The sequence below is a fragment of the Bos indicus x Bos taurus genome, chromosome 17 (assembly GCF_003369695.1).
Source record: "Bos indicus x Bos taurus breed Angus x Brahman F1 hybrid chromosome 17, Bos_hybrid_MaternalHap_v2.0, whole genome shotgun sequence".
Classification (NCBI taxonomy): domain Eukaryota; kingdom Metazoa; phylum Chordata; class Mammalia; order Artiodactyla; family Bovidae; genus Bos; species Bos indicus x Bos taurus.
In genome coordinates this window covers 3348112-3361207 of record NC_040092.1, presented here as the reverse complement: position 1 = coordinate 3361207, position 13096 = coordinate 3348112, and the positions used below count along the sequence as shown (strand labels likewise).

Here is a 13096-nt window from a genome sequence, read left to right as displayed (position 1 = left end):
CTTCACCAAAGAGGGAACATGGAAGGCAATTAAACACACAAGAACAGGCTTAATATCATCAGCCACATGGGAAGTGCAAATCAGAATCACAGGAGTTAACACCACACACCTGTAAGAACGGCTAAAATAAAAAACACTGGCCGTTCCAAAGACCGGAGAGGAACCGATCTCATAGTGGAAGGCAAAAAAGTAGATACTCTGGAAATCTGGTGGTTTTTTAAAGTTAAACCTTTACTATATGACTGAGCAATCTCACTCCTAGGTACATACCTTAGATGATTTTCTGTTCATATAGAAACCTAAACACAAGTATCTGTAGCAGTTTTATTCAAAATTGCCAAAAACTGGAAACAAGCCAAATATCCTTCAGTAGGTGAAAGTAAGACACCTGGCACACCCGTGCAAAGGAAAAGCACACGGCCACGAAAGGCAACACGTGTGAGCCTCAGACACACTCAAAGAAGCGTCTCCAGAGGCTACACCCGCTATGACCTATGTATGTGAGCTTCTGGAAAAGGCAAATCTGTACGGATGGAGAACAGAGACGGGTTTGCCAGAGGCTGGGGTGGGGCAAAGGGCCAGCATAAGGGAATTCTGAGGGGACGGAACTGCTCTGCATCCTGATTGTGGAGGTAGTGACACAAACGTGTTAAAACACATAGAACCTTACACAGGACACAGTTACTTTTATGGTATGTTGATTTAACCATTTTAGAACCTGAAACAAAATAGACCCAAATAAACTTCTCTTAAAAAAAAAAAATGCTTTCAACGAAATTTTCCACCTGGGTTTCTTTCAGATGGGTTTCTTCCGCTTTGTGGGGGCCTCGCCACACCAGCTCTGGTGTTTGTGGGTCTGTTTATCCTTCGAGAAAATGAGACAGGTCTCCCCCGACCCTAAAATGACACCTGTGGGCAGGCTCTTTGTGAAAGCAGGGGAGGGGTGGGCGTGGAGAGAAGGCGTGTTTGGCCTCCACCGGGCTCTGGACCCAGATGGAGCAGTTGTCCTTCGGTCTGAAAACCTCTGGGTTAGAATAGCTGGTCTTGACCCAGATCCTTGCACACCTTGGACCCACCCTGGATTTCAGGACCTTCAGGTGAGGTTTGCTTATTCATCCCTTTGGCACACGCCCCCGTGGACCCCAGCAGCCAGCTAGGCCAGGGCTGGCTCTCGTGGCCGGTGATCTAAACAAGGCCCTTTGGGAGAAGCCGGATGTGTGCTCCTTGTTCTAGGACTCCCAGGTGACATGGGGGCTAAACACAGTGGGAAACCTGAAAAGGCTCTGAGATCTAGGCCTCCTGCAAGGCAGGGGTGCGCGAAGACTGAAACCGTTTTTTCCCCATGCAGGACAACTTTTGGAAAGAGCACTTTCTGAGCAATAAGGGGCTGTACACAGATGCAGGGAGCTGCTGTTGTGAGGATGACTCTCAGACCCGGGCCAGTGGGGCCAGGGCATCATTCGTGCGGAGAGCGGCTGGTCACACAAGCACCTACCACGCGCTGGGGCACTGCGCTAAGGAAGCACTGATCCTCACGACGACCCTAAGAGGAAAGGGCTGTCATCACTGGGATGAGGAAACTCAGGCTCCATGAGGCCACAGGTCACATGAGCAGGAGGTGACAAGGCTGCGTTTCGGTTCACAGCTCCAGCCTTCTGGGCTGAGGCCTGATGTCAGGCCTGCTCTCCAACACGTGCCCCGAAACAGAGACCAATGCCACTTTTCATCAAAAGCTGGAGAAGAGCTTGCCGTGTAGAGCAGTGCTCAAATAAAAAAAAAATGTTAAAAAAAATTTAACACAACAGAATGCATCCTTTGAAAACTATCTTATGTGTAAGTCCAATCCATCCAGAAAACCAGACTTGGCCAATGGTGGCTAAAGGTGAAAGCAGGGTTGCCTTGGGGCTCCCAGAGTTTCTGGAACACTGCTTGAAGGCTACTCATCCAGTAGGTTGGCACCTAAACCGTGAGAAGCACAGGAGGTGCCATGATGCTTAAGGCTGGCTTTGGGTTCGAAAGAATGAGGTGGAATTGTGAAAGACTCATTCAGTTAGTTATCTTATTGTTAGTTAATTAGACTTATTCAGTTAGTTAGTTGGTCATGGGGAAGACTGCAGGATTCCAGACTTGCCACGTGCACTGGGCGCTGGTCCACTTGACCTGGGCACCACCTGGTTCACCCTCCCCTCTGGTCAGCAGCCATGACCTGTCACTCACTGGGGAGAAAACTTATCTTCACCATCTTACATGTAGTAAGCTGACTCTTTAAAGATGTGAATGATAAGATTAAGAGCTTACAGCACGCTTCCTTTTTCCTTGCCCTTATAAAAGGTGTCACCTGGTTTTCCTGTATTGATAAAAGGAGGGTGTCTGAGCACAGATCTTGGTGGAAGATCAGTGACCCTGGGGCACGTGCTGGCGGAATGGCTCAGAGTGGAATCATCTGACGGACCTCCTTCTCGTAGATGTCAGGGATCATGCCCACGGGGGAGCTGACCATGTGCACGGTATTCCTGCCAAATAGCTGGAACTCATAGTGGATGAGCTGCTCCCAAAAGCCGTTGTTGGGCCGGATGATGGGCCGGCAGGACTTGGTCCACGTGTGGGCGTCCAGCAGGGACATGGCGTGGTACTTCATGAGATAGGCGAGGCAGAGGGCAGCCGAGCGGCTGACGCCGGCGGCGCAGTGCAGCAGGGTGCGGCCCTGCTTCATCTCCACGCTGTGGATGTGGTCTGCGATGGGGTCGAAGAAGTCACAGAGCCGCGAGGTGGGCGTGTCGGCCACGGGCACCTGCACATAGTGAATGTCCTCGTACAAGGCGTTCACCACCTCCACTGAGACATTGATGACCGTGCTGATGCGGTTGCTGGAGAGCATGAGCCTGTTGTTGGCGGCCACCCCGCTGCTGATATACAGGCTACTGGTGATCTGTGAGAGGCCACTGACCGAGGGCTGCCGGAACTGAACTGGGAAGGCACACGGGGATGCTGTCATCAGGCCAGTGGGTCAGCGGCCCGTGAGACATAAAGGCGCCCTCTTCCTGCTAGGCTGTGTCCATGGAAAACTGCAGGGAGGGAGAGGAGACAGATGAGGAGCCCCAGTTCAGGGCCCCCTGCTTCATGTAACTCAGTGGGGCCCCTTAGTGTGGCTGTCAAGGTCACTTGTGGCCTGGCTCCCTGCCCATCTCTCCACCCCGCTTTTAACCTTTCTCATGTCCTGAAGGGCCTCGGCTGGGCTGAGTCCTATTCTGTTCTAGGGCCCTTCCTGCTCTCAGTCCAGAACCCCCTTTCCTTACAAGCCTGGCAAGTCCTAGTCTGTCCCATTCAGCAGAGAACTGTTGAGCATTGGGATCTTGGCCAAGAGCCACTTCCGGAGGGAAACTTTCTGGGACTATACCCCTCCCCTACACGTGATCAAATACCAGCTCCAGGCAGGTCCCAGGTGCCCTCCTTCCTAACATTTCCTGAAGATGTGCTTTTGCCATGCCCTGTGTGTGAGTTCTCATGGTTTATCACCGTTTCTGCCTTTGTTCCTACTATATCGCCAGTGCCAAGCTGCATGTTCCCACAAGCAGGTGCTTAAAAATATTTGCTGAATGAAGAAATGACTCCAACAACCAAGACTCTGCCTCCCGAGAGATTTTCTGGAAAAGATGGGATCTCTGGCCATGTTTCTCTAGAATTCGGGAGAGGAGCTGGCTGGAGGTGAGGGTGGTTCTTAGGCTGCTAGAGAGGAAGGTCAAAGGCTGCCTAGACAAATCCTACCTGCCAGTACCCCCAGAGTCCAGTGCAGTAGGCTCACCCCAGGTAGGTAGGGCGGATGGGACTGGTTTGTTCTGAAAGTCTTACGTGAAGTGAAAGTGAAAGTCACTCAGTCTTTGAGACCCCAAGGACGGTAGCCCATCAGGCTCCTCTATCTATGTTTTTCAGGCAAGATTATTGGAGTGGGTAGCCATTCCCTTCTCCAGGGGATCTTCCCTACCCAGGGATCAAACTGGATCTCCTGCATTGAAAGCAGATTCTTTACAGTCTGAGCTACCAGGGGCAGAGGAAAAGCCCGACCCTCAACCAACTGGAAGCCCAAATGCTAAGGGATGTTCTGGAGCCTCATCACCTGAAAACTCAGAGAGAAGTGGACAGAAGGCCCCCAAAACTAGTGCCCAGCGGGCAACAGGAATTAGGGGAGGCTGCCGTTCATTACAGGGACAAAATGTGTGGTGAGAAGACACTGCTCTGGAAGGTGAGGATAGTGATGAGAGGAAAGTCATTTTCATGCTAATCAAGAAACACTTATCAGGCACTGTGGTAGGTGCTGGGGATACTGAAATGTACAAGACAGCCATGGCCCCCTCTCTCACAGAACTCAAAGTCTCATGGGAAAGACAGACATTAAATAGGCAATTATGGGTGCAACAGAGTTGAGCAATAGGGATAATAGTGCCTACCCTAAAAAATCTTTTCCCTTCCAACTTTTAGATTAAAAAGAGAAGAAAATTGAAGATCATTTTTCACCTGTACAATGAATACCTAAAACTGCTCTAGGAGAAAGACCTTGGTGTGTGTTATGGATGATTAACTGCTAAAATTATTGTTAAGTTATCTGGATTTAGCAGAGAATTTGCATCTTGAGTGATCTGAGCTGAACCTGAAGACTATTAATAAGTTACATTTGGAAGTTTAATTTCAATGAAGTAAATGTTTGTTGTGCAAGAAACAAATACTGACTTACTAAACAAAGATGGTGTGGTATGCTTGTTTTTTTTTCACAAGGCTCCTGAGAACCCAACTGCAGCATCTCAATTCAACTGAATGAGAAACGTGTTTAGTATCAAAAGAGCCCAAGACACTGGTGTGAAAGTACATCTCAGAGGTTGGTTAATTACTGTGGCATACTTACTGGTCACTTTGTACAATGTAGGTCTGAAGTACAGTGGTGAAAACATTAAATGTGACATTTCAAAAAAAAAAAAGAATGGTGTGAGGATTAAATGAGGTAATCCATGTAAAGTGTTTAACACAGGGCCTGGCACATAATTAACTACTGTTGCTGTTGTTAGGGAAGTTAAAATCTAGGGCATTATGAGAATGAAAAGTAAACGGAGTTACTTCAGGCTGGGGCTACAGAGTTGCAAAGATCGCCTGAAGAAATGACCCAAAGATCTGAAGAACTTTTAACTTGAGGGGGAGAGAGCGGGAGAAAGAGCGACTCGGCGGCATCTCAGTGTCACAATTCTACAGCCTACAAAACAGCATAGCAAGCCGGTGTCTGGGGTTAATATCTCCATTTTATACACGGGGAAAGTGAGGCAGAGTGGGGAAAAGGACCTGTCTAGGGTCACAAAGCAAGGCTCAAAACAGCCGATCTTTCTAGAGAGAAAAGTGGGCAAACGCCATGCGGCTTTCGTTAATACTGGGTTATAAAACGTGGAACATAGTCCAAGGGTTGATGGGAGAAAGGCGCCACTTCAGGGGTGAGTCAGGTAGATTTCCCGGGGAGTTGGCGTTGGAATGGGCTTATTTGCCCGCTGTGTCAAGACCTCGGGGTCTTACCTCTCTCTCGCGGGCGGGAGGGCAAGTGCATTCAGGAAGCAACCTTGGGCGAGCGTCTCCGGGTCAGAGAAGATCGGTCACGACCCAGGAGCCACTGTCCCCACCGGCCAGGGGCTCCGGTTTCCATAGCAATGGTCCCTTGTTGCAGAAAGAGATGCGCCGTGCCGGGTCTCCGGAGAAACCCCGGCCTCGTTTTCCCCGTCCTGGAGCTGCCAGGCCCGGACTCACCAGCCACCGCCCTGCGATCACGCGGGAACCCGAGCAGTCCTAGTCGAAAAGTAGGGTCCGGGCTCTGCGTGCCGCAGCCCACTAGTTCTCGCCCAGCCCGTCTCCATGGCAACGCACCGGGCGGCGCCACGGCAGTCGCCAAGGGACAATCCGGCCGCATCCGCAGGCTTCCGGGCTACGCCCACACGGCCCGCCCCACCCCACCCCACCCCACCCCACCCCCTGGTCCCGCCTTCCTTGCGTGTCTCCCGGGCAACGTGCCGTGCTCCGCGCACCGCGTCTGCGCAGGCGCTCACTCCGTGTCTGCGCGCGCTCAGAAGAACATGGACCCCGAGGAGGCTCCCATTCCCGAGTTGCTCGCCAAAGCGGGAGACGAAAACTCAGCGGTTGGCCAGCAGCTCCGGCCCTCGGTCACATGGAACCTAGACTCGCCCGTTGCCGGTGCGGTCGCCCCTCAGGCGACCAGCAGTTCTGGCACCTACCCGGCGTCGGCCTTCTTCCGGCACAGTAGGCTCAGTAACCGCCGGGACACTCACGTAGGGAGCCAGCCGAAGATTTGCTTCCTGCGGCCGCGGACCGCGCAGCCGCTTGTTCTCTTCAGGTGCGGCCCGGGTACCCAGAGCGTTCGTCAGAGCCCGGACCCACGGGGAAGCCGAACTCTCTCAGACTTCTGTTCCCTCAGGCAGCCGCGGGGATCTTGGTCCTGGCTCTGCAGAACCTTGGGCGCCTCAGAGCCGGGGCTTTTCTTAGACCCCAGGAGAGTCTGAATGTCCCAGTCCAGGTCTTCACCCTCTCCGGAGCCCGAACGCCCTCAGCCCGGACTCTGAAGGAGGCTGAGATTCCCAACTCAACCCGTATATCCTCCGAACGCCCGGGCCCGGCCTGTAGTCTCCCAGGCTTGACGTCGTCTGTCCAGAAGGTTCCTAGCGCCCCCTGGGCCGAGTCGAACTTCCTTACCAGCCGGGTGAGGCCCAGGTTCTCTCAGGCCTGACGCTTTCCTCAGTCTGCTTTCCGCAGTGACCCAGGGAAAGCCGTTCGTTCCCTCAGCCGTGGCCATGTCCCCATAGACCTCAGCTTCCCCTCGCCTCCTCCATTTCACACTCCCTCAGAGTACCCGCCCCCGCACCCCGCACCCCGCACCCCTGCCCAGGCTCCCACAGAGGCCTTGCTCTGGCAGCCTTATGTTTCAAAATGATCTTTACTACTTGAAAGGGAGTATTTCCTGTCATGGCCTTTATCTCGCCGCCCCCCCGCCCCCCTTCCCAGGAAGTATTGGTAATTTGGTGCACCATTGAGTGGGTGAACTGTTTAGTGTATCTTTAGGTATTTTACGCTTTTTTTTTACCCCCAGCAGAATTCGGGGGACTTTTGATTGTGAGCATCTTGATCTCTAAAGGAGTCTTTTCTATCCCCTCATGTCTTTTCTGTCGGAAAAATTATAAATGGGAGATAAAGGGTGTTTCTTTCTACTTGTTTGTAGATGTAAAAGCATTCAGAAAAGCACAGTTTCAAACTGGCTGAACATGAATTAGGGGGAAATTTTTTTAATCCTTCGAAATGTTTTATCCTCTAAAATTTGTCCCCTTTTTTTTTTTTTCTGTGAAAATAGTATGCACTTCTAGAAAAATCAGATGGACAAGCAAAATGAATAATCTGGAGACAATCACTGTTCCAAACGGGCTGAAAATGAATTAGGATAAAGAGTTTTTTAGTCCTTCGAAGTGTTTTATCCTTTAAAAATTGTACTATTGTCCTATCAGAATAATATACACTTATAGAAAAATCAGATGAGCATAATGAATGGCTAGAGACAATCACTGTTACCATTGTGGTGTATATTGTTTCAGATTTATTCATAAATGCATACTGCAACATGCTTTTGCATTTTTTTTTTTAGTGGTAGAGAGGGAATATGTCACAAAAAAAGTTTATTATTTTGTAAACTTGCCCCGCCCCCCCCCCCCCCATACACTGTGGATGTCTGTTTTATCCATAGCTGCTTAGTATTTTATTGTATGGCCTAATCACAATTTATTTAGTTGCTTCCTTATTGTATATTTAAATAGTTTCCAAATTTTAGAAAGAAAATATTATGAATAATTATTTTCAAGTAAGCAAAAAATATTTATATAGTTGCAAAACCACTTCATGGTGTCACCAAATTATCAAAAGTGAAAACTCAATGCCTGGTATTATCCATTTTTGACCAGTTCCTCATTTTAACCAAATTGTTACCTCTAGTTTAGCCTGGAGCACCTGGCTTCATTCTACCGTACCCCATCCCAACTTTTGTTTCTCACCCTCCAGAGTCTCCTCAAGTGTTTGTCCACTTCAGACTTTCTTTACCTTTCTAGACTTTTCCCAAACCCTTTTCCCTTAGAATTTCCCAATTAACCAACATAACCTGTGTCCAGGGATTTTATTCTCTTTTTTCCTGATTCCTTTGACCTTCCCCACCGGGATCTCCCTTAGACCTAGGCTGAACAGTGCCCCTCCCCAACCCTCGTCAAATTTATCCCTCTGACTTTGCTTCTTTCCTCTAAGACCTTTGCCTCCCATTTCATCCTGCATTTTCTTCAGTTGACTGCTCCTTTGGACACTTATAAGTCCCTCTTGACACTTCTTTTATGGATTACTCTGACCTTTCTACATCCTTCTCAGGATTTTATTTTCCTCTCAGCATCTTCCAAGAAACACCCCTTAGGCACACATACTCCACAGGAAGAAACCTAAGCCTACTCCCTTGCTCCTCTGACAGTTATGACAAGGCAGTGCCTCTCCCAAGAAACTTGAGGAAGGGTCAGCCACTACCCCGGGATCCCATCAGATCAGGTTGTGTTCTAGTCTTGACCCCAGCCATCAAGCCTGTACCACCTTCTCCTCCCTCTCCAGCTTAATGAATTCCAGTGAAGCAGCAGTGAAAAAATTTTTACCCAAGAGCCACTTATCTCGGGTGATAATACGTGACAACCTCAGTGCACAGCGAATCTATGAGATGGAGGTAAAGTCGTCACAAGCCTTTCCATTAGAGGGTGTTAGTGGCTTGATCCATGTTCATTTCACTCTCCCGGAAACCTTGGAGGGAGCTCTCAGATCTTAGAAGTGGTAGGAGGCCATCAAGGTGCTCTAATACAAGCCTCTTTTACAGAGGAGACAATTGAGACTTCAGGTTACTGATTCACCCAAGTGTCATAGCTATTCCTTGTTTAAAGGAGCCAAGGAAGATTCCACATCTCTTGGTTCCTGTGGGATTTTTTTCCCTCAAAACACATTACCTATCTATTTAAGGAGCCCCTGAGTGTATTCCTACAATCTCCTGTAAAAACAAGTCTTGCTTCTAGAGTTTGAATTGGCATTGACACCATTTGGTCATTTTTTTTTTTACCTTCAGGGATTATCTCCCACTTTTCCACATGAGAACTGAGATTTTTCTACTTTTTGCTTATGGACAAGAAAGGTTTGACCTGCTTACCCAAAAACCCTCAGAAGAAGAGAGCAACCACAGTGTCATCATCCCACAGGCCCTGACTGATTAATTCATTAAATGCATCTTCAGGGCTCACTTGGGACAGGCAGTGTTTTGGGCATGAGGAAGAGACTAGTGAACTTGATGGACTCTGAGAATGTGCCCGTTTTTTCCACTAGAGCAGGGGGCCAGAGTTAAGCTGCTGTACCCTTCTTGACTTTTTTGAGTCCCTCTCCACGTTCCAGGACCAAATCTGGAGGGACCCATGAGATTCTGACATTGAAAACAGTGGGAAAGATTGAAGAGATGGTGGCAGATCTTAAATGTCACCGAGACCAAAAGAAGAGTAGAGGTGTGAGTGTCTCTCTGCTAAACTTCCAGTGGCATGGTGTAGTGGAATTAGAGCAGTGTTTCTCCCACACACAGTTCTCCCATTAGGGGAGGAGATGGCTCTGGCCAGCCATTGATTTCTCAGGGCCTCCAGGAGGGCAGCAAATATCTAGTGTGTTGGGAACCCTCTGAACAGTGCTCTGAGAACAGTGGATAATGGCTGGTATCCCTGCATGTGTGGCCATGGTTCTCAACTGGGATGGCTATGCCCTGTGGGGACTTTGGCAATATATTGTAATAGAAGAAATAAGTAGGGAATTCCCTGGTGGTTCAGTGGTTAGGTCTCTGTGCTTCACTGTTGAGGGCACAGGTTCAATTCATATCCAGGAGCTAGACTCCCACAAGCTGTGTGGTGTGGCCAAAAAGAAGTCCAGTTCAGTGTGACATAGGGGGTGTCACTGACAATATGTGGGGGGCACCAAGTGAGTAATAGGGACTGAGTGATAAGAGTTAAGGAAGGGGGTTACAAGATGCACCCTTTTCCCTCCCTCTTTCTGACCACTCTCCAAATAGAGATGTTAGGCTCTGAGGCTGCAGACTGTCAGAAGGTACCACAGGAGTGAGCTGGCTAGAGGCCCTCTACAAACAGGGAAATGGAGCTCCCTGTGAGCCAAGTTATTGATGGAATACTGAGTTCATCTGGCTCCTTTTCCACCTCGTAGCAGCAGCACAGATCCCTCTCTTACTGTGAAGTAATCTCACCTCTGCTTTTTGTAAGATAAGAGCTGCAGACAAGACCAAGAAAAAGATGAACCACTTGTATGACCACCTGAAAAAGAAATTCATGACAGACCAGCTCAGAAAGTTGGGGCGCTGGCGACGGGAATCCACGAACATCCGGCAGTACCTGGATAGCATCCGAGGGAACAAGGTCCCATTAAAACCTCAGCCTAACAGGAAAAATCAGCCACCCTAGTCAAGGCAGAGTGGTCCATCCTGGGGCCATGACGACGCTAGGCTGACTGGAGACAAGCTGGAAGTGAGCCAGTCTACACCATTGTAGAACAGCAATAAATGAGACCTGTGGACAGTGGAGCACAAAGCCGCTTGGCAATGCTGCTATTTCTTGCCCAGTCCCATCCCCCCTTTTCTGGTGAAGGCAATCCTGATAGTCCTGTAGCTGCCCAAGTGGAAAGGGCTGAATTGAGCCAGCTTCCAAGGTTAAGGCAGGAATTGACCTCTGGTACCCACGTGTTTGGTGCAATGCCAGGCCAGGTGTGCTGGGACAGTGGTACCTTGTATGGGAAGGGCTTGGTAATGCCACTGCCTGGCATTCCAGTGTTGAGTCAAGGTGGGGCATCAGGCAGACCTGGGTTAAGGGCTGTTTCTGCCGTCCATCAGCTGTGAGTCTGTAACCTCTCTGAGCCTCTGTTTCCTTATGTGAAAAAACGAGGCAGCAGTGAGGGAACCTGCCTCTGAGAACCGGCGTGAGGCTGCGGAGCACTCAGCCCAGGGCCCATCATTCCACGGGCTCTCACCACAGTGCCTTCAGTTAGCTTCCAGCCTTGCCAGCCCTGCCGCTCTGGCCTGCCCGCTGCCCCAGCTGCACCTGCAGGCTCCTCATCTAGAATGATCTTCAGGGCTCTGAGGAAGTTCTCTTCACCCTCCAAGGTTTATCCCAATGCCATTTCCCCACCAGCCCCTCACAAGCTTCTCTGATCTGCCTCCTGCCTGCCCCTCCACAACCCAGCCCAAGCCGCATGGGTTCCCCTCTCTCTGAACTTGGCTTACCAGTGGTGGCTCCGCTCTGCCTTTCGAGGTAGATGTTTGGATATTTGTCCCAGCCTTATATCAGACTATACAGCCTTTGAGAGTAAGAGCCAGGGATCCCCAAGATTCAGTTCAGGCCTCTCCTGTGGCACTCCACCCCACCGGCAGAGGCCTCCCCTTCGTGTGCTGACGTGTCTCTGCACTGAGCGTGCGGTTGGCCATCTCTTTGCTCTGTCTTCCTGACCATGTTGTGAATATGTCAATGACCGGGTTACTCATCTGTTCACCTCTGTAACCACAATGCCCAATAACACTGAGCAGTCAGTGTTTTCTAAGTGATTATTCCTTTGTTTAATAAAAACAGCTTCAGCACAGTGCCCAGAGTAAGGGCACGGTACATATTTTTTAAAGTTAACCAGGTCCCCTCACTTTACAGATGAGGAAACAGGCCCAGAGAGGTGGCTTGACTTGCCCAAGGTCACACAGCAAGTTAGTGGCAGAGAACTAGAAGCAGGTTTCCTGGCTGCCGGGGAGTGGTCGCTCTGCATTACCACAGCTGCTAGGTAAGGACCTCAGTCCTCATCCAGGGATGGAGAGCCAGGTGTCCATGAAGCTTCTGTTTTCCCTTTTAATGGTCTTCCTTTGAGAATATGCTACTTTTCAGTGGGAGCCAAAACCTTATTTTTCTAGGTTTTTGTCTGTTTTCTTGGCTAAGCACAACTAATTGAAATAATTGACTTTAAAACTTTAAGTTTTATTATACAAGCAATATGACTACATCTGCCAAAAACAAAAACTCTTCCATTAGACCAACCACTGCTAGCATTTTGATGTGTTTCTTATATTTTGAGTATTCGTTTCATTTCAACAACAGTCCTTTTCCCTGGCACTGTACCTAGAAAGGGGAAAGAAAGGCTTCGGGGATCCTGATGTCTTCTGAAGGCCCACGAAGCCACCCAAGCTCCTCTTTTCTCCAGAGAACTCTGCCCCTCCTAAATCTTCCCCTAATGCAGCCTCTCTAAGCCTCACCCCTGTCTAGCCTTCAGCCACACCCACCCTTCTCCTCTCTTCTGGATGGCTGGTCTTGGCAGAGGGTCTTTGCAGTCTTATGCTGTGGCCCAGCAGACTGGGGGAACCCTGGGAGTGAGATGGGTGGGAGATTTGGGATGTCTACCTAGTAAGTCACTTTATAAACCACTAACTCACGGGCGGACTTAATCTTCCCATATTTGCATTAAAAACCAGAGGATTTTGCATTTAAGTAAGGAACAAGAAGTAATGAAATTCTGCAGAGGCCCCTAATTTTTTTTAATAGAAATTTGCCAAGTTCTTTTTTCTTTTTAAATTAGGCATTTATAAGCAAGCAAGCATATATTAATTACATAAAAATAGTTTTTCGAGTAGTAGGGAAAATCATCATATTGTCATTAGCAGCAGTGAAGGAGAGAAGGGAACAGCAATGCAGATGCTCCTGGTGGGCGTGAGGGTGGAGCTGTGAGGTTTTTTTTTTTTTTTCTTAATTTAAAAAAAGTGTCATTTGTGACTCCTGACTTAAAGCAAGAACAAGATGGCATCCCCAAGCCTGGTAGGTGCAGAGGGTGGGTGGGGTCAGCCGAACCTGTGGGCATTAGGTGGCCTAATTGTGGAGAGAGGAGAAAAGAAAAGGGAAGGAAAATCAATGAGAGAAATGAAGGAGTATCGGATAGGAAGATATTAGAGAAATAGAATCCTGAAGCTAAGGACGGCCTTAGG

The 13096-nt window shown here is 49.2% G+C and overlaps 2 protein-coding genes across 4 annotated transcripts; one reads left to right on the top strand and one right to left on the bottom strand.

Moving 5' to 3' along the window:
• Positions 1-210: 210 nt before the first annotated feature.
• Positions 211-5971, bottom strand: DUSP18 (dual specificity phosphatase 18). The gene is made up of 2 exons (XM_027566299.1): positions 5551-5971; positions 211-3065 (listed from the first exon to the last, which is right to left on the bottom strand). Exon 2 carries the CDS (start codon positions 2993-2995, stop codon positions 2429-2431), a length of 567 nt encoding a protein of 188 aa, XP_027422100.1. The 5' UTR covers positions 2996-3065; positions 5551-5971; the 3' UTR covers positions 211-2428.
• Positions 5972-6002: 31 nt separating this feature from the next.
• On the top strand, positions 6003-10676 carry C17H5orf52 (chromosome 17 C5orf52 homolog). Of its 3 annotated transcripts, none has more exons than XR_003515159.1 (3): positions 6003-6742; positions 8671-8779; positions 10353-10676. XR_003515159.1 is itself a non-coding variant. In XM_027566298.1 (3 exons), exons 1-3 carry the CDS (start codon positions 6102-6104, stop codon positions 10548-10550), a joined length of 585 nt encoding a protein of 194 aa, XP_027422099.1. In that variant the 5' UTR covers positions 6003-6101; the 3' UTR covers positions 10551-10676. The 3 variants fall into 3 exon arrangements, 1 of the variants encoding a protein (XP_027422099.1); XM_027566298.1 differs by having other exon boundaries at positions 6003-6379; XR_003515158.1 differs by having other exon boundaries at positions 8671-10446.
• The last annotated feature ends 2420 nt before the right edge of the window (positions 10677-13096 follow it).